Raw genomic sequence first — 18,886 nt, forward strand, 5'->3', positions numbered from 1 at the left:
AACTCCAAGGGCTGTTTTGCCAATGATAAAATTGTAGAAAACAGTTTGATGGTGATGAAACAGTTGGACACAAGGTTATGCTTGGTGATAATCCTGAAGTTTTTGACAGATTAATGCTCAACTCATCTACAATTGTACAGGGAGAGTAAATTATCAAATACTTGAAACAATCGCATCCAAAACCTCAAACTCGTGAAACAGTAAGAAAGATCTCCTGGATTTGTTTTAAAGACCTTATTTTCGGGATTTGTGTTCTGCAGAATTCAGCTTCGCGCACTGTCCTAGCAATGAAAGATGTCCAGCCTTTTTCAATCTAACTTGAACTCCTTGTTTTGACTGAAAAGCACAAGAAGTTGGCCAAGCTTGAAGTTTGGATTTAAAATCAGTCAAGTTTGAAAGAGTTGTAGCTGCTAGTTCTAATTACTACCTTTTGCCTGTTGCTTTTTTGAGTTCTCCAACAGAGGAGTCGGTTGCATCCGGGTCCTGATTCACGATCCCTGAAACACAATCAAATAATTTCAGAGCTGTAGCCAAGGGAAATTGAAGCCTTAATCTGCTAAATAATGTAACTATAGCAGAGTGCGAAAATAAGGAATACAGTTGATCATGATACAAGCTATTCCACAGTCAGACAAAAGTTTTGGGCCATAATAGAGAAAGGTGTAGAATGAAAGTTTTAGATCAGGTGGTTATAATCGATAGTAAATAACTCAAACTGTGTTTGGGAAGCGAGGAACAGCAGATAAGTGACCTAAAAGATTGCAACGGCTTCCTCGGACTGCACGAGAGATTAACTTACTGGTTTTCTCTGTGCAATACACTTGGTGAAAAGGCACACCGATTTGTAGCTCCAGTTTGTTCCTTGTGGCTGCTCCCAACATCACAGACTTTTAAACAATTGATTTCATGATTTAGTTCATCTATCCTAGTTTTTGAAGCTGCGTCCAGTGCGATAAGGGACTGGATGTTATTCTGACAAATCACACCATTTTGGGGGAGAACCTGGTTCTTCTCAGGCTTCGAGTGACCTATAAATTCAGGTGTATACTTCTCTGCTGCTTGAAGCCAAGCACTCTCTAACCTTTGCTCATCCGCGGTTGCTCTCTGACACAGTTGTGCCGACTCCTCTTTTCCTTCTTTAAAAGACATGGGAATCGTTGGTATTCTGCATTCTGCTATTACTTCATGTGTCTCAGATTTTTCTGCTGCTTGCAGCATGTCGGAGTAACGGCTACTATTCACTGGAAGACAAGGTTTATGCCTCTGTTTGTTGGCAAGGTCACTTGTAGTATTTAATTCTACTTTATTGCTGAGATCCTTTTGCAATGAATTGCCTGCAGGAGATTCTGAAAAAGTTTTTATTTCTTCAACATTGTTTTTTGTTAGAAGATCCAACCTGACCTCCACATTGTGTTTCAAGACCATCTCAAATGAGTTTGTGATGCTGCTCAAAAACCTCTCAGCTCTGGTCTTTATCTTATCATCCTCAAATGAAACTAGAACAACCAAGATTCCTGAAAATGGGGCAATTTTTGAAAAGAAAAACTGTTAAGAGGCTAACTTTGATTCAGAATGATAGCAACTAGTAATAGTTTCTGCCAAACAACCGAAAGTTGTTAAGAAAAAAATTGGGATAAGTGCACAATTACTACAATTATGTTAGCATGTACTTCGTTCAAATACAAAAATAACTAAACCTTTATCCCACTAAGTGGGGTTGGCTATATGAATCCTCTAATGCTATTAGGTTTGATCCCCTACCTATTCTTCTTCAAATACAATTTATTCAAAATAAATATAAGTGACCTATCAAATCTACTAGAACATTATATCAAGCAATCCACTCTAAAGTTGTTGATGCTGATAAGACCCTCTCTCTAGTTTTCTATAAACTTAGAATGTATTCCTTTTAAATCCAGCAAAATTAGAACATTTTCAGATTTGAAATACTAAGCCTTGGAAGATTTCATTGTTAATGATGTACTTTTGTTTGAAATTATTGATATTTTTATTAATTTATGTAATAGTATTTAAAATTTATCTATAAGCATTTAATAGAGCATTAAATATTTTTTTAATTATTTTTTAATAAAAACCTAAATTAAAAACCTCTTTGATAGATGCAGTGAAATAATTTAAAATTTAATTATTTAATTTGGTTTTGTTTCTTCCAGAAAACTATAATTATTAGGTGAACAAAAGATAAAGAGGCTCAAAAATTTTAAAATTTTAGGATGTAAAATAGTATATTTAAATTTCTAAAAATTAAATATATGAAACTCAATTTGAACTCAACTAAATTAAATTTAAGAATTTTGAGTTCAAGATTTTTCAAAAAAAAAAAATGGCCCTGAAATGGGCAAAAAAAAGGCCAAATCCTCACCTATAAAATAAGATACTAGAGCTTGAAACAATGTAGATATTGTTATAAACTTACGACAAGAAATGCTTCACCAAAGTAAGGACATGACAAAGTATTATTAGTTCATACGAGATGTATTTGTCAGTTTTTGCTTAGGGGGGAATGAATATACATAAGTAATACCCATTCTCTACATGTAATACTGACACATGCTAATAGTACTAACCATCCGAAAACATGTTTATGGACCACAGACATGTAGTGGATATCAACAACATAACTGCAAAATACAATCTCTATGGTGGAATACAATCCTGCAATATACAATATTGCAGTGCAAAAGGGAATATCTGTAACAAAATGATATAACAAAAATGAAACTGAGTTTTAACCAGGTCAGTTAATTTACTAGTCAATCTTTGTACAGGACGAAAATGGCTAACCTTCATTATCAGTAATTGATACTAGTTTTCCATGTCCATTTAGCAATTTCTTCAATGTTTTTGAATGGCATTGATCAATGCATCTTCTCCACGTCACATCTAGCTCATCTAAGCTTCCATATCCATATAATTTCACACTTGTTGCTTCATTTGCATGACGAGTGTCAATCATGGCACCGTCAAGAGATCTCCTGTTATTGCAGAGAGAGAATCACTTATCATTGCCATTCCATATTTGCTAAAGCTTTGAGGACCTAATAAAAAAATTATTGACTCCTTCAGGATGAATAAAAACTTACCTGTCCTTGCAGAATCTGGAGCTATAAACCATGTCAGATATCATACCATCAGAACTTCTAATGCTCTGATTGTTATTGTCGCTAAATTGAATTCTTTCTAAACTCTGTCTGTCACCAAGACGAAGCAGAGCTGCTGTGAACCATGTTGAGCGCTCATTAGAATGCTGGAGTTGCTTTTCGGCAGCAGAAAGAATTTTCAAAGCCTGTTTTAATCTGTCTAACTCAGCTTCAGTTACTACAGATTCACATGTAAAGAGCAAAACATTAGCATCAGATCCCAATGCCATTCATGAAAAAGTGAGACAAAATAAACATGGATAACTGAAATTGATTGTGATGTTAATTCATGAGGCCAAGTCCTCAGTCCCCTCTTTTTTCAACAAAAATAAAGAACTTCATCAACAAAAATTTCCAATCATCCAAACACATCTTCTATTTGATTCCAGAATCAAATTTACCTCCTGGATTTCTTAGATATAAATAGGGAAAATGTATTAAGAATCAGAAAATAATAATTTGTCTTGCGCTTAAATAAATATCCAATTAGCATGATCACAATAATCCAGAAACTCAAACTCCAAATAAGTTGGAGCAGTCTCCAATTAAAAATCTGATAAACCAAACTGTTGGCCCAATGATGAAGCACATGACAAAGCCACAAAGCTCTCTAAATTTGATGGCTGCATTTGTCCGCCAATTCTATCGTTGCATCATATAGAAAGGTGATACAAAATAAACCATGACAGTAAAACATTTTTTCTTGAACATTGAGTTTTTAAAGAATTCTTTGATTTGCATAATAGATTATAGTTAATGAAGGTTAGTATGTCAGGGTGTCAGATAATTCAATATTATTGGACTACTTTCATTTAATCACTTTTGTTAGAATTCATAGTTACATGTGAGTGTTCAAATAGATTAGTTTCATGTGGTATGCTATATTATTAGTTCTTTATATGTCAAGTTCAAAGTACTCCCCTTTAATTATAACATTTTTATATCTCTTATCTTGGTGTCATAGTAGGCAAGAAATTGTCTCGAACATGAGTTTAATAATCTATTGGAACTTTCCATTATGGATTCTCCACAAAATAGTTAACAAATATCAAAATTAAAGCCTTTTACAAGCCACTGTTTACAGTACATGTAAAAGGATAATATTTAAACCATACTTTTTTATACAAACAATTACAATTCAACAAAAAAAAATGAAAATTGTGTAAGAAATATCAACCTGAGCAGAACAATGGAAAGATGGATACATATACTCACAACTGTACTTCCCAAGCTTTGTGTCATGAATCTGCAAGTTGTTTAATTTGTATGTACCAGCAATTATGTCCATTATAAGACCAGCTAGCTGAGCCATCAAGGCAGTCGGATCAACACCAGAATCCAGCAGCTCCCTGGACCTTTTAACAGTTTCAGCATTGTCTGATGACATAGCTATCTCCAGGAGATCAAGTAACTTATCATCAGAAACAACTCCAACCTGGAAGTTTCCAAATGAGAAAGAGCTAGTGGATATAGAAACTTGTCTTTACACAGGTAAATGTTGCTTGGCCTATCTGGTTTTGTACTGATATCAAAACATGATAGCAATTTAGTTCTTAAAAAATGGAGAAAAAGAGTGCTACAAGAATAACTTAAGCTAAAAATATTTGATTCATGAGAATTTCGACTGGCTTCTTTGACTAGGAAATGTAAGAACTAACAAAATCTCTTTCATGAAAAGTTGTGATCAATAAATAATCAGATTACTGAAAATTGCAGAGCCCTGACTATGATTACTATGGAAGTTTTGATCATTTCACAACGAATATTTTAGAATCTCATATACAACTTAAGGTTTGTTTATATCTCTGTAGAAAATGTTAGTCTCATTACACACTATTGAAAGTTTTTTATTTAACAAAAAGGCAACAAAGTTCTGAATTTGCATGTGTTAGTGTGCCGTTTGAAATTTACATGGAATGGCAAATAATCCCACTAAAGAACAAAGCAAATAAGATAAGAATAGAATAAACTCATATTGTCATGAAATAGAAGACAAGATTTACCAATAATGTAGATTTAGAGCACTGAAGAACTTAATTCACATTCCAACTCATCAAATTCAAAGTTTTCAGGATGGAGAAGATAATAAGGCTGCATCTAGATTGCTGTTAATTTTATCTAAATATGTTTTGTCATCATCCATCTACTAAGTTCATTACAGCATAGCTATAACACGTCAATTGCAAAACAGCAAGTCAAATATTTAACTGTCAAACAAGTACATAATGAGATCACTTTGTTTCTACATAATATAGACAAACTAGAAGCAAACTCACAAGATCATTTACAAGAGTAGTTGTTATTGTTTTTCCCAGCAAGCTCAGTTGATCTAGCATTGATTCAGCATCTCTTGGTGAACCACCTGAATTCAAAGCGATTAAATTCATAGCCTCTGGTTCAGCATCAAGATGCTCTTGTTCACAGATGTTTCTTAATCTGCAAGTAATGCCTTCATCTTTAACCTTAGAGAAAAGGTATTTTTGACAACGTGATATAATTGAGTGGGGCATGTTCATCATGTTGGTTGTGCAAAATATGAAGACAACGCGAGGCAAAGGTTCTTCAAGATACTTCATAAATGATGACCAAATCTTTTGAAACATCATGTGGTAATCATCAAAGACAAAGATCTTATAATGGGAAGTTGATCTAGACAATGAGATATTTTCCAACAAATATCTAAGTTTATCCAACTTTTTCTTACTTGTAGAATTCACTTCATGCATAGTAGTTCTGCTTTTGCTGGAAAAGGCAGTGCACTCAGAACATAACCAACATGGTTTCTTGTCCTCGTTAGACAGACAATTCAAGGCTGCTGAAAATATTCTTGCAACAGAAGTCTTTCCTGTTCCACGAGGACCATGAAACAGATAGGCAGGAGATATTCTCCCCAATAAAATGGCATTGTTAAGAGAGTGAACAACAATGTTTTGACCTATAATTTCATTGAAGGATCTTGGCTGGTATTTATGGCTTAGACCACTCTTGTCCTTGATCTCCAAGTCAGATTCTCCAAGTCTGGTGCTTTCCAATGCATCTTGGCTTTTACAGGTAGACCATCTTGTTCCATCTAATCGGCTTACTGCCTCTAAATCAAGCTCTCCAAGGTTAGTTGATAACTCATCACTGGTTGTATCTGAGTAAGTACCGCCATCACAACTATTAGTCAATAAAGGCAAACCTTGAGAACATTTAGACGTACGCTTTGGCTCGGAATAACCAGAGGATCTCTTCCTTCCACAAAGAATTTTACTGCCTTTCCTTTTTAGTGTGTCTGACAGCGAAGGAGAATTAAGGCCTCCAATTCCTCTATATTTAGTTCTCTTTGACCAGCAGCAATTCATTCCACATCCTTGATCATTAGGTAAATTTGGATGGTCCAACTCAACGCCATCACAAGAAGCTGCTGTACTGTCACATGAATCAACAACACTGGGGTTCTGAGTCCCAAATTTGTGGTAAGAGTTTGTTGATGCAGGAGTACATGATGATGATTCTTGCCTTCTCATCATTCTGGAGATTTTTGAGGAGTATGACAAATTGCCAAATCCAGAATCACTAAATAATGGTGAAGCTGAGCGAGAACAGTGAACTGTCCATCGGGACAGTGCATGCTTCAACTGTGGTAAATCTTCAGAATTACAGTTTTCAGTATCATCAGATTGCTCAGCTGAGTTAACAAATGCCAAAGAGGTGGATCTGATATCAAGCAACTTTGAGATTGCTGCATGATTATCCACACCTTTTCTTGCTTTGGAACTTTGTCTTGAGGTTCTATTAGTTCTCCTACATAAACTATCTAAATTTGTACCGGTGACTTTATTTATACTCGCAAGACATTCTGGATATGCATTACTATTAGGATCCAGAACATGATAATTAGTTAGGTTGTCTTCAGAAGTTTCCATAACTGATAGTTGTTTGTCTTCTTCAATTAATTTCACTCCATCATCAATGGATCTAGTAGATTGGTGCTTCCAATTATGAAGATATATCTTATTGCTCTTTGCTTCACCTTTGTTAAGCATTTCAAGTGATACACCATCACTGGTTTTTCCAGATAAATCACCTATTATTCGAGTTTTGGAGTTTAGATTGGAGGTAGCAATCACAGAATTGGAACTCACTGGAGACCTCCAAGAAGAACATGTTTCAGGGTCACGTAAAAAATGAGCCTTTTGAAGAGCAGTAAGCTCCTTCTTCAAATGAAGTTCACTTGGACCAACACAAGTTTCCACCATTCTTGCACCACAAATTACTTAACTAAGCATGTACAACTCATAATCCCAATTAAGGATGCACTCTGCTTGAAGTATGAATTGTAACTTTCCTGCCAAAAAAAAAGAAAAAAAATACCACTCTTGAAACTAGAAAAGAAAGTTAACAAAAAGGGTAGTCATGGAAACAGGGAAAAAATCGTCCACCATATAATCAGCAAAAGTGGAGAACATGGCAAACAAAAGGGTGAGATAAATTGTTGACTATCATCATACTAGCCATCATCATCACAAGCCCTGTTAATCCCAACTATGCGTGGTCATCTACATGGATTTTACCCATCAACATCGGACCCCATAGAATGCTATATTACTAATAATATCATCTGATTAGTCATAGTTAGAATATTCATTAGATTCATGACTAATAAAACAACTTGCCTAACAAACTCATTCAGAAAAGGAAATAAAATTATTCAGGCAAGATAATCAACTTACTGTACCTAACTATATATATATATCAAGGAGTTGTATACAACAGAATTTGTACTAAATTCTTCTATCAGTGCACTTCTCAAAAACATTATTAAAGGGGAGGTCCGTTGTATGAATCGCCCAACAATTTAGCCCTGGATGAGAAATCATTTGCAAATCTAGTTCCACGAAACCTAAGCAAAGATTAAGTTGCAAAAATATAGCAGAGGACTAAAAACAATAATTTTATAGATCAAACTAAATTTGCATGGACAAGTCCTGAAACGCAAGTGAAAATATTACCTAACGGAGGAATAAACAAAGATAGGGAAGCGATACCAGGAACCAAAAGCCAACAACAAAACAAGTTTCGATTAAAAAAAACGTTTTTTTTTTACAAAGAACAACATAAATAAACTTCGCAAAGAATGCAAGGAGGGTACAGAAGTAAGAAGGATACATCCAAATCTCAAATCGATGGCAGAATAGAAGAGAAGACGGGATCTCAGCAATGTGATAAAGTGAGGGGTAGCTTTGAATCCAACCCAGTGCTACTGTTCTAGTAAAGGGAGTGATCGATCCCGGATTTGCGTTCTATTGGCTCGAATCTTTTAGGGTTTGAGCTGGCGGAAGTCACTTCCTAGTTGTTTCCGACACGCCGAAATTTTATATATATAAAGGCGATGATGGTAGCATTGGTCATGCGTCGGCTGAACTAGTGCCATCAACTAAGACTGTAATCGAATCGAGCTCAAGACAATTACAGAGGCTTGACTTGAGTTCAGTTCGATCGAGCTTCGAGCTTGAGCTCGAGCTTAATTTAGAAAAATAAATTAAAAACATATTCAAATGGGATTCAAATTATAAACCTTAAATATATTAAATGATATGTTTTAGTCACAAACTTCTCTTTGATTTACTCATAATTTTAAAAGTAATTGTAATTTTAATTATTAAAATATTAAATTAATCAAGTTCGATGAGCTCTCGAACCAGTATTAAATGAGCTCAAGCTCGGCTCGAATATTAAACGAGTCGATTCGAGTTCGATCAAATTTGAACTTGAGTCGAGCTTTGACTAAGCCGCTCACAAACGACTCAGTTCATTTGCACCCCTACCACCAACTGCCAAACTGGCCATCGGTGTTTCTTCCTTTTGCATTATTAATTATACTTTGTTCTTTTGAAAGATATGATAGTTAAGAAATGAGGTGTTGTCATATGAAATTTCGATGTTAACCTAGAGACAGATTACGAGGACACTAGAATAAATGAATCATCTTTTATCACATTATTAATTATATTTTATTTAATATTTTGTATTTCCTAAACTATGCTTCTTCGGACCCTACCATAGTTCTTTTGTTAGGATTTTTTCATTTTTTTTTTTTTTGAAAAAAATACTAGGATGACGAGTTTCATTAAGAAATTTCGTTGCATAAAAATAAATAAATTTAAACACTAATAAATTTAGTTTGTTAATATTTATAGATAAATTTATTTATTAACTTTATAAGATTTATTTTTAAATTTATTTTTAATTAAATATATAAAACTATTAAGTTATAAACTTTTATAATTTTAAATTATTCATAATGTATTAAAAATAGAAAATAATATAAATTTTATGAATAAATATTTTATTTAATTTATAAGTACAACCCAACATTATTAGTCTCAAATTTGACTCCAACTTAATAAAAAAAGTTCAATAAATAAGTTCAAAAAAAAGCTCAATAGTTAAATAAATAAATTTAAAGAGACGAACTGTTCACGGACATCCATTCAAACGACTAGTGTTTTTATTTTCAAACAAAACAAACAAACTATTTTTTCCATTAAAATAGACAACTATAAGAATAAAATCTAAATAAAAGTTATAATTTGATATAAATTGATCTGGATTTTGAAAATACTTTTTTCTTTTGAAAAGGAAACAGAAGTTGCATGAACTAGATAGAGCACAGTCGAATTAATGCATTGATAAGAGTTGAGGATGTAAACTGCATCACAAGAAAGTGAACAGCCATATCACTAAACATGATACTGGATAATGCAAGAGTAAAATATCGAGGCATCGTACATCTATCAAAAAGAGACATACAAAAAGACGAGAGTAAAAATAGTCTGGGAGATGGCTAGTGTTCTGCAATTTCATACAGACAGTTACACACAGATAACATGATACTGGATAATTTGACAAGTGATCAAATATTTTGCCACGTAATGTTGCTTACAGTAGTTCCTCAGAAAAATTGAAGGCCAGATCCCAGTAATGTGGAACTCCAGCATCGAGAAATATCTTCCTAGCAGCAGCTTCACTTCTGCATTGATGGACAAGAAACCTGTTGAAGCTGGGTTTAGCAGCGGTACCCTGCCAAACCAAAGCACAACTGTTGGAAGGAGCACCTGCATCTTCAGAACCCTCTTCCTCGTTGCCCACGGCAGCAGCCCAGTTGATGCGTCTCAGCATCAGCTTCCCGTACCTTTTTATTGGTTTTTTGCCTCCTTCCACAACCACAACACTAATTCCATCTGATATCACAGCACAACCTGTCAACCTATTCTCCTGCGCATTCACATCGACTTTGAAACGTGTTTGTGGATGCGAGAGGTCTTTCATCTTGTAAACAGAAACAAAAGTCTCAAGTGAACTTGGATCCTCAAAAAGCTTCTTCTCTTTCTTTTCACGCCGTTCAGCAGGGGTGAGTTTGCGAGCAATGTTTCTATCAACATGAGCTTGTTCGCGCTCAGCAGCAGCACTACGAATTTCCATTTCAAGTTTTGTTGGGTCTTGAGTTGCTTCAGAACCAAGAACTTTCATCAGGTTACTCATCTTAACCTTTGGCTTAGGGGGCTCTAAGAGGCCTTGTCTAACCATCTCTTGCCTATCTCTCTCCTTTGCTAGACGCCTCTGGGTCCTAAGTTTCTTTTGCTCTTTCTTTGTTAGCTTGAGAGGCTGTGGTGGAGGAGGAGCTGACTCTGCAGGAGGTTCAATTGGTCGTGGGTGCTCCACATAAATCGTAATTTTATCCATATTAAGCTTCTGTCCCACATCATCATCATAGGTTCCTCCAGGTAGTAGCGGTTTGTCCCTGATTGCAAAGAGATATCAGACGGGTGATTTTAAGGGCTATAACAAATTATTTATAGTAAAATGTTGTTTCCTGCTATGGACATAAGTACAACCAATGTGACTTCCCTTCAAATGGATCATTCATGAAACATATAGTATTCAAGGATCATAGCATAGTGAAGGTATGATAAATAAAATCCTATATAGCATCTCACCACCACTCGAACTCAGGTATTGCATCCTTCAACTTTTCCTTCTTGATCCTCACTCCTACTGCTATTAAGTTTGGATTAATCTCTGGCTCCGCCTTTGCTTTCTCCAGTTGAGTCTGCTTCATCCTTAACTCTTTAGCTTGTGCTTCTCCAAATTGACTCTGTCGAAAAAGAGTCAAACATAAAGTCAAGCTGGGAGCAAATAGGGGTTTTTGATATGGACACTAAACAAGAAGAAAACAAAGTTTTGTAGCAAACCTTAAATTTCACGATCTCTGCCTGCTTTGACCATTTGCCCTCCTCAACAAACTGAAATGTAATTCTTTTAGGCCTTAATAACTTAGTTTTATTTATTCCCATTTGGTCATCAAAATGAGCATTTGTTGCTGCAATGGCATCTAAGTCCGGCTTTATTATTTGGAATGCCTCTTTTTTCTGCTTGTTAATATTAACCTACAAAAAGAAAAAATAATATTTTCAAAATTAGTGAACATTCATGTTGATGATAAAAAAATGAAAAATAGAAATTACAAAATAAACCACCTTAAGGGTGCTAAGATTTGTGAGCTTAGGTATGTTTACAACATTTCCATGTTCATCAATTTCTCTACCCTGTGCATCTAAGCGCAATACAGGAGCCTTGGAAGGTTTCTGAGATACCGCCAAGTCAACTGATAACTGTCCAGGGAACATATTAATAAGTGGGGCAAATTCGGGATCCTGATGGAAACCCATTTTTGCAGCAAGTTCCTGTGCACGCTTTACTGCTTCGATGTTGCGCATGTTTGACAACCCCGGAAGGACACCAGCACTTCCAACAACTGATAAATTTCCTGATACTGCAACCGTAGGGGCACTTGATGTTGCCTGAATGTGGTTTGCTGAGGCAGAAGCCAAAGAACCAAAGTGATCAGGTTGGGATGCACTTGATACAGATGATACTTGTTTATTATCAGTGCTTGAGCTAACAGATTTGTTTAACTGTAAAAAGGAAAACCAATTACAACTTAGATTATCATAAGGAATGAATAGTACCAATGATACGTAAATCAAAAAAATATTTAGTATAATTACCACAGGAATCTTCTTGAGCTTCTCTGACAACTCCTTCTGCATCTGTAGAGCTCTTTTAGCTTTTGCTAAAGCATCAAGAGACAAGCTGCCCCTTTTGACAGTAACTGAAGTTGCTGTGCCATCTGTACTGGATTTTCCAGGAACCTCATCAGATCTAATACTAACTCCCTCATTTTCATTGGAGGTATTAAATGAAGATACCTTGGTGGGCACAGAATGATGAGGTACACCAAAATTTGTAGAAACCATTGTTGAAGCCAAAGAGGGTGATCCATGAACAGCAGCCTGCACAAAAAAGAGTTCAACAAAAATCCCTGGATAATCTAAGTCTATAGATTTTAAAAGTCACAATCCGACTAATACTAAAACATTCCAACCAATGAAACTAAAAAAAAAATGAAAGAAGAATCAGACTAAAAGCAGTGACCAGAAGAAGAATAAAAGTTGACTATTTATAATCTCTACCAGGTAGAGATGATTGATAGACAAAAATTAAACAAGAGAATAAAGCCTAACTACTAAGTGGTATATGTTTCCTACAAACAGAAACATAGCATGAGAGATAATCAATACAGTTCTGTCCCTAGTGGCATAATTATACACAATGACAATGATTCTTTAAGTATAACTACATTTTTCATGTAAGGTACTGTGCACTCCATGTAAAAGTGAAAGCATAATCATGCATATTTTAGCTCACTTGATTTAGTATATAAGTTGGCACTGACCTCACAGACTGAAGCCAAAGTGCATGCATATTCAAAGGAAACAATCCCTGCCAGGCACTGCCTAACTACAGGTGAATTATATGATAAAGAATAATCATATGAAGGAAAGATAAGTTAACTCTTAGGGGAACAGAAGTGCATTTGGCATATAGCATCAATTAACCAATTCTCAAAATGTTTTTAATTTTCATTTCTCAACTAATTCACATGCATTTGAAGTTTCTTTACCTTCATCTTAGTTTCAATTAATTGTTCAAGTACCTTAATTTAAGCCATATGGGCAAGCCAGAGAGTTTGATCAAGATGAATATGCATTTTAGTCAACAAATGCATTATGGAACCTCACAAACAAAGCCTCCACTCGTTGACACTCTATGCAAAATAGCACATTCTAAACCAAAAAGAATAAAATGTAAAATATATTATATACTATTATAGCACTTAATGAATACTCTAAATGTTCATAATATAAAGGAGCTGTCTTTCGCCAGATCTAAAATGTCCATTTGACCATCAATCATTCTATTTATTGAATTAGCAGAAAACAATCTTACCTCCAAGGCACTCTCCAGATTTCCTTCCTTCAATCTATCTTTAGACTTGTGCTCATCCTTGACCTCTTTATGGTGACTTAATACATCGCCATGATTCACTTCCATCTTCTCGACCTTCATAGTATCGGTAAATTTTCTCCCCTCCTTTCGTGGTTTCTTTTTATCATCCCCATCAGTCAAAATATCATCTTTCACTCTCTCATTCTCTCTTTCGTCGTCCCTGATCTTGTACTTCTGTTCCCTCTTCCTACTCCTTGAGGATTTATCGTCGCGCTTCTCCTCCTTGTGATCCCCGTTCAGACCATCAGAAGCTCGGTCTTCAAAACAACGCCTTTCCTTTCTGCCGTCCCTCTCACCCTCCGAAACCTTAGTTCTCTTTCCATTCTTCTCAACAGCCTCTTCGTCCCGGTGCTCCTTCCTTTTGTTCGAGTAATGGTGACGCGGCTCTTCAGTTAATTCGCAGTCCACCGAGTTGCGCGCCCGACTCGACGAGCGCTCGCGGCGTCGATCGCGTTCTTCATCAGCATCGGAAGGTGTAATCTCCCTAGAACCATGACGACGGTCATCGTCGCCGTGGCGCTTCTCGTCTGAGTTTTTGCTGCTTCGATGGCGGTGTTCGCGATGGCGTTGCTTGTGGTCGCGGTCGCGGTCCCGATCCCTGTCGCGATTGCGGTGGGAGATCCCGGAGTCTCGATCGCGGTTGCTATCGTGATCGTGCGAGGATTTGCGACTTGATCGATCTCGCTCGGAGATCTTCTCCATGGAATTAGGGTTTCGCCTTCGAGGGGATTGGGGAAAACAGAGGCCCTATCGTCGCAACCCGTTATGATTTAAAGCGCTCGGAGTCAGGTTGTTGGAGAGGAGGGTAAAGGAGGGTTAATTCAATCCTACCTGTATAGGCAGTGTCTCAACCTCTTACATTGGGATAGTGGAATCCACACTTAAGTAGTGGATCTCACCACCTCATTGTGAGAGGTTGGGGCAGTACCTGTACAGGCAGGGTGAAATTTACCGTAAAGGAGATCGATGGACTAAAAAGACCATAGAAATGCTCAAACGGAAATAATTAATTCGGCATAATTTTTTATCATTTATTTTTAAATATAATATTATTATTATTATTAAATATAACATATTATATATTATTATTATTTTAATAGTGTTATCTCAACTAAAAGGACGACATACTGAAGCATCACAAGTTGTATAGGATTCTGTCCTTTTACCACACAAGTTGCAAAAATTTTAAAAAAAACAAACAAACAAATAAACACGCTCTATCCTTTCTAAATATCATAAAAACGTCCACTTACTTTTTATTTAGAAGGATGCCTTTATCACGGTTTAATAGTATAGGATTCTATTTTAAAACGATGAGTTAGGTTGGGTATTTGATTGGAAGAAGATTTCAATAGAAACATCGGAGAACGCAAACAAACACCAAAAGGAGATAAAATTATTATTTAGTAGGTCAAGGGTTTTTTTGATGCAGCTACTTCAATAATTAAATTAGGATCTTCAAATAAAGAAAAATAATAGGGTGATATGAAACAGTGGACTCACATATCACTAGCGGAGATTGGGAGGGATTCTTTTTACAATGTCTCCTGTAATCTTTATTCTATATATTATATCACTTTTTGATAACATGTCCAATTATCATACTTGTGTTGTATCCTATAATCTCATTGTAGGCATGAGGGAGTATTGTGTATTTATGTAAAAATATAATTTTCTGATTTTCTAATAAATTCACGTATTCTATTAATGATGAAATAGACTCACTGGGCTATTAGTCAGAAGATGAGCCATGAACAAGAAGTCCAGTTTATCATGAGGAGTGAATGAATTATGATAGTATCCCAAGGGGAGTTGAGCCTTAATGTAAGCAATTAGTATATTTGGATGCTAGACCCCTAAGAGAATGTTCGATCGATATTGATATTAGCAAATCTGGATGTAATGGGAAGTAAAGCCCCGTAAGTAATTAGCAGACTGGGGAGCGAGGCCTCTAAAGGAATGTATGATCGGTATTAGCCGATCGAGATATAATGGAGAGTAGAGACTCGTAAGTAACCAGTTCATTAGGGCACTGGGCTGCAAGGAATGTTCTATCAGCCTTAGTTGATCAGGATGAAATGAGGAGCAGAGCCCTGTAAGTATCCGGTCAAGTGGGGAGCTAGGCCCCTCATATTGACCGATCAACCTTAGTCGATTGGGATGAAATGGGGAGTAGAGCTCCATAAGTATTTGGCTAAGCGGAGAAATGAGCCTCTTAGAGTGTCCAATCGGCCTTAGGGGATTGGGATGAAATGGGGACTGAAACCTCGTAAGTATCCGGCTGAGCTAGGAACTTGGACCCTGAGAGTGTTCGATCAACCTTAGCCGATCAAAATGATGGAATTTCCATCGGGCAGGTTCCTCAATCCTTGTCCTACCTTGGACTTTTGACCGTCATCTACTTCGGTCTGGGGACCCTCCTTATTCGTTATATCACAACTCTCTCCTTCAAATCTAGTTAAAGGAGGGTCTGGAACGACTGACTAGACCCCTATAAGATTTAATTTGTTTTCAACCAACTCCCTTCTCCCGATTGTCATCACTCCGTTAAATTTTATTGTTGAGGTTATCATCTCAAAAAGGAGTGTGTCAGATGTCATAAATACACGATAATGTGCGACAATATGTGTGATGATGTATCATAGAAATGATTTGCTTGTCACATCCATCATCAATGTCCTTTCCTATGGTGTTGCCATGTGGTCCACCTATGCTTGATTTTTTTAATTCCCAAAGGGACATCTGACAATTAGACTTTTGGTGGAGTTTTGGCTCTTTCAATCAGACGGTTGTGATAACTAACTTGCCTTTTGTCTTTGGGATCAGACAACTATGCTTTAACTCTATGGGTTTATAAGTTCCACTGCTCTAGGGTTTTTGCCCACGCATTCTTCTTCCTTTCTAGCACTTGCACATTCGGAGTCTCTGACGATTCTCTCCTTAGATTTTGACTTTCGCCCTTTGTCTGTAAGTTTCTTCCTAACTCTTTGTATCTTTTTTCGAACAATGACTCTTATAGCCCCTTTGCGCATTCCAACACTCTGCTAGGTTTTATTGTTGAGATTATCCATCTCAAAAAGGTGTGTGTCAAATGTCATAAAATGCACGATATTGTGTGGCAATATGTGTGATGGCGTATCATGGAAATGATTTGCTTGTTACATCCATCATCAATGCCCTTTCCTATGATGATGCCATGTGGTTCACCTATGCTTGATTTTTTTTTAATTCCCAAAGAGAAGTCTGGCGATTAGACTTTTGGTGGCATTAAGTAGGTGACTCAGACCTGCCCTCAATTGATCCTTCTAGTGGCCAGCTTCTAGTCGAGCCAATGTTGTTGACTGACCCTATCACTGCTCGCCCATTTTCCGTCCTTCCACCCCCTCCCCTCGGGCAAAGGTCTGAAATGCTTGGCAGCTTGTCTTTAAGGATTCCTTGGGTGAAGGGCACACTCGGTCATTCGAGTGAATCACTAATGGTTGGGGCCTTTCCGCACTTAGGATCGCGGGGAGGTGAATCTCCAATGGAGGATGCTTGAGACCGCTCGACTTTAGTTGAATCTTCTGTGAGCACTCGGAGCAAGCCCTTGGGGAACTCAGTCTGCTGTCTTAGCTTGGATCTTCTATTAGTGGCCTATAGCCCTTCAAACGATACTATAGGCACTTTGTAGAGGGATGACTTTGCTGCTTGTTGCTTTTTTGCTAACGCCTGTGCTTTGGCCATTATCAACAAATTTAAATCTTCTTCTGACAAGGTAAGGTTGTAAACTTTTCAACGTCATCCATCTTCATGTTCCAGATCAGACTCTATATTCCCACAGATAATGTCAAATTTAATTCCTTCTGGAAATGGTGAGCTGTGGGCTGTTGATGAGCTAGTTGGGCATTGACTAGAAGGCGTTTGACTAGAAGAAGATTTCAACAGGGGCACATCAAAGAACTCCTATAAACACCAGTAGGAGGAGAAGAAAAAATTGTCAGTAAGCAGGTCAAGGACCCTTAACGTAGCTACTCCGACAATCAATTCAAGATCCTCAAAGAAGAAGAATAATGGAGTAGTATGGAAAGTAGTGGACTCACGTACCTGCGCTAATAGAGAATGATCCCTTTTATAATGCTTCCTATAATCTCTATATTTAGTGAGGCATCATATCACCACTTGATGACATATCTAATCATCATGCTCGATGTTAGTATTTACAAAAAGGTCTGTTTCAACTTAAGAATCATAAATTTCCTTGGTGTTCTTGTCCAAAAGAGAAATGAACATTTCAAGCTATATAATTTAGTCTTCATCCTAATTGGTTAGAATGGAGCATTGCAAAAGACACACCCTTCTGTCTTTATTGCTATTTATTCAAAGCGGATCACATGGTGGTCAAAGTGATGGTGATTCTTCTCTTATTGAGGGATTTAAAAATTGGAGAAAGAAAAAAAAATCATGAACATGTTAGAAATCAGAGCAGCATTCACAACAAGTGTATGATGACGACTTATGACTTAATGAATCAAAACAACATATTGAAACTTGTTTGGCCAATTAGTCTAGTTAGTTAGCTGTCGATATTATCATGTTCATTTGATAGCATCAATTGATTGCATAAGATTTCTTGTGTGCCAAAGATTAGCATTTTGTGGTCATGATGAATCAACAAACTCACTCAATCATGATAATTTTCTTGAACTATTATGATTTCTTACTTACCATAATGAGGATATCAATATAATTGTACTAGACAATGCTCCCTCAAATCTCAAATTGAGATCGCCTGATATTCAACAAGATACTATCATATTCATTGCATATTTAACCACTAATTTTATTTTTGGAGATCTTGGTGATGAATTATTTACTATATTAGTTGATGATGTTCGTGATATATCTGTTAAAGAATAAATGATAGTTGCGTTATGGTTTGTGTAGGACCGTGATCGTTCGATAGAGGGGGGGGGTGAATATCGATTCGAAAATTCGAGTGTAAAAGTACGCAGCGGAAAAGTAAATGAACACAATTGATTTTACTTCGTTCGGAGCCTATGACGACTCCTACTCGAAGGCTCGTGGTCCTTGACCACTTTCGTTGGGCAATCACTAGCAATTCGAATGTGATTACAAAAAAAAGAGTACAAGAAATGCTAATGAAACAAAGCACAAAGCTGTACCGACAGAAAAGAAAACTTAAGGAGCAAGGGCGCGTTGTCGGAGCTTTGTTAGCGTCGCTGGAGCACAGAGCAGCAAAGCAATCTGGGAATTCTGAGAGATGTTGTTTTTAAGCTCCACCCCTGGGGCTTCTTTTATATGCTGCTCCGGGCGCCTGGATCCCTTCCGGG

At 36.6% G+C, this 18,886-nt stretch overlaps 2 protein-coding genes across 5 annotated transcripts; both read right to left on the reverse strand.

Moving 5' to 3' along the window:
• LOC122020002 (protein STICHEL-like) lies at nt 1–8,498 on the reverse strand. Of its 2 annotated transcripts, XM_042577687.1 has the most exons (8): nt 8,313–8,498; nt 5,438–7,491; nt 4,377–4,596; nt 3,105–3,339; nt 2,806–2,996; nt 800–1,514; nt 428–497; nt 1–336 (listed from the first exon to the last, which is right to left on the reverse strand). In XM_042577687.1, the coding sequence occupies exons 2-8, from the start codon at nt 7,400–7,402 to the stop codon at nt 235–237; spliced, it is 3,498 nt and encodes a 1,165-aa protein (XP_042433621.1). In that variant the 5' UTR covers nt 7,403–7,491; nt 8,313–8,498; the 3' UTR covers nt 1–234. The 2 variants fall into 2 exon arrangements, with proteins under 2 accessions (XP_042433621.1, XP_042433623.1); XM_042577689.1 differs by lacking the exons at nt 1–336; nt 428–497 and having other exon boundaries at nt 1,149–1,334; nt 1,402–1,514.
• A 1,389-nt stretch (nt 8,499–9,887) lies between these two features.
• Nucleotides 9,888–14,340, reverse strand: LOC122019934 (protein RDM16-like). 3 transcript variants are annotated; one of them, XM_042577583.1, is made up of 7 exons: nt 13,497–13,635; nt 12,416–12,499; nt 12,215–12,341; nt 11,684–12,121; nt 11,399–11,593; nt 11,144–11,301; nt 9,888–10,947 (listed from the first exon to the last, which is right to left on the reverse strand). In XM_042577583.1, exons 2-7 carry the CDS (start codon nt 12,487–12,489, stop codon nt 10,086–10,088), a joined length of 1,854 nt encoding a protein of 617 aa, XP_042433517.1. In that variant the 5' UTR covers nt 12,490–12,499; nt 13,497–13,635; the 3' UTR covers nt 9,888–10,085. The 3 variants fall into 3 exon arrangements, with proteins under 3 accessions (XP_042433517.1, XP_042433515.1, XP_042433518.1); XM_042577581.1 differs by having other exon boundaries at nt 12,215–12,499; nt 13,497–14,340; XM_042577584.1 differs by lacking the exon at nt 13,497–13,635 and having other exon boundaries at nt 12,215–12,336; nt 12,416–12,492.
• Nucleotides 14,341–18,886: the final 4,546 nt, after the last annotated feature.

This window comes from Zingiber officinale, chromosome 9A (assembly GCF_018446385.1).
Source record: "Zingiber officinale cultivar Zhangliang chromosome 9A, Zo_v1.1, whole genome shotgun sequence".
NCBI classification, from domain to species: Eukaryota; Viridiplantae; Streptophyta; class Magnoliopsida; order Zingiberales; family Zingiberaceae; genus Zingiber; species Zingiber officinale.

What these genes read in the sequence shown, in the direction of transcription:
- LOC122020002 (XM_042577687.1), bottom strand. Translation starts at nt 7,402, where the DNA reads ATGGTGGAAACTTGTGTTGGTCCAAGTGAACTTCATTTGAAGAAGGAG. An exon ending in CTACTCTTGTAAATGATCTT is followed by an intron (nt 4,597 to 5,437) that starts GTGAGTTTGCTT and finishes GGAAACTTCCAG; the next exon opens with GTTGGAGTTGTTTCTGATGA. An exon ending in GTATTGCACAGAGAAAACCA is followed by an intron (nt 498 to 799) that starts GTAAGTTAATCT and finishes ATTGTGTTTCAG; the next exon opens with GGATCGTGAATCAGGACCCG.
- LOC122019934 (XM_042577581.1), bottom strand. Translation starts at nt 14,258, where the DNA reads ATGGAGAAGATCTCCGAGCGAGATCGATCAAGTCGCAAATCCTCGCAC. An exon ending in CAAATCTTAGCACCCTTAAG is followed by an intron (nt 11,594 to 11,683) that starts GTGGTTTATTTT and finishes TTCTTTTTGTAG; the next exon opens with GTTAATATTAACAAGCAGAA. An exon ending in ATACCTGAGTTCGAGTGGTG is followed by an intron (nt 10,948 to 11,143) that starts GTGAGATGCTAT and finishes CTTTGCAATCAG; the next exon opens with GGACAAACCGCTACTACCTG.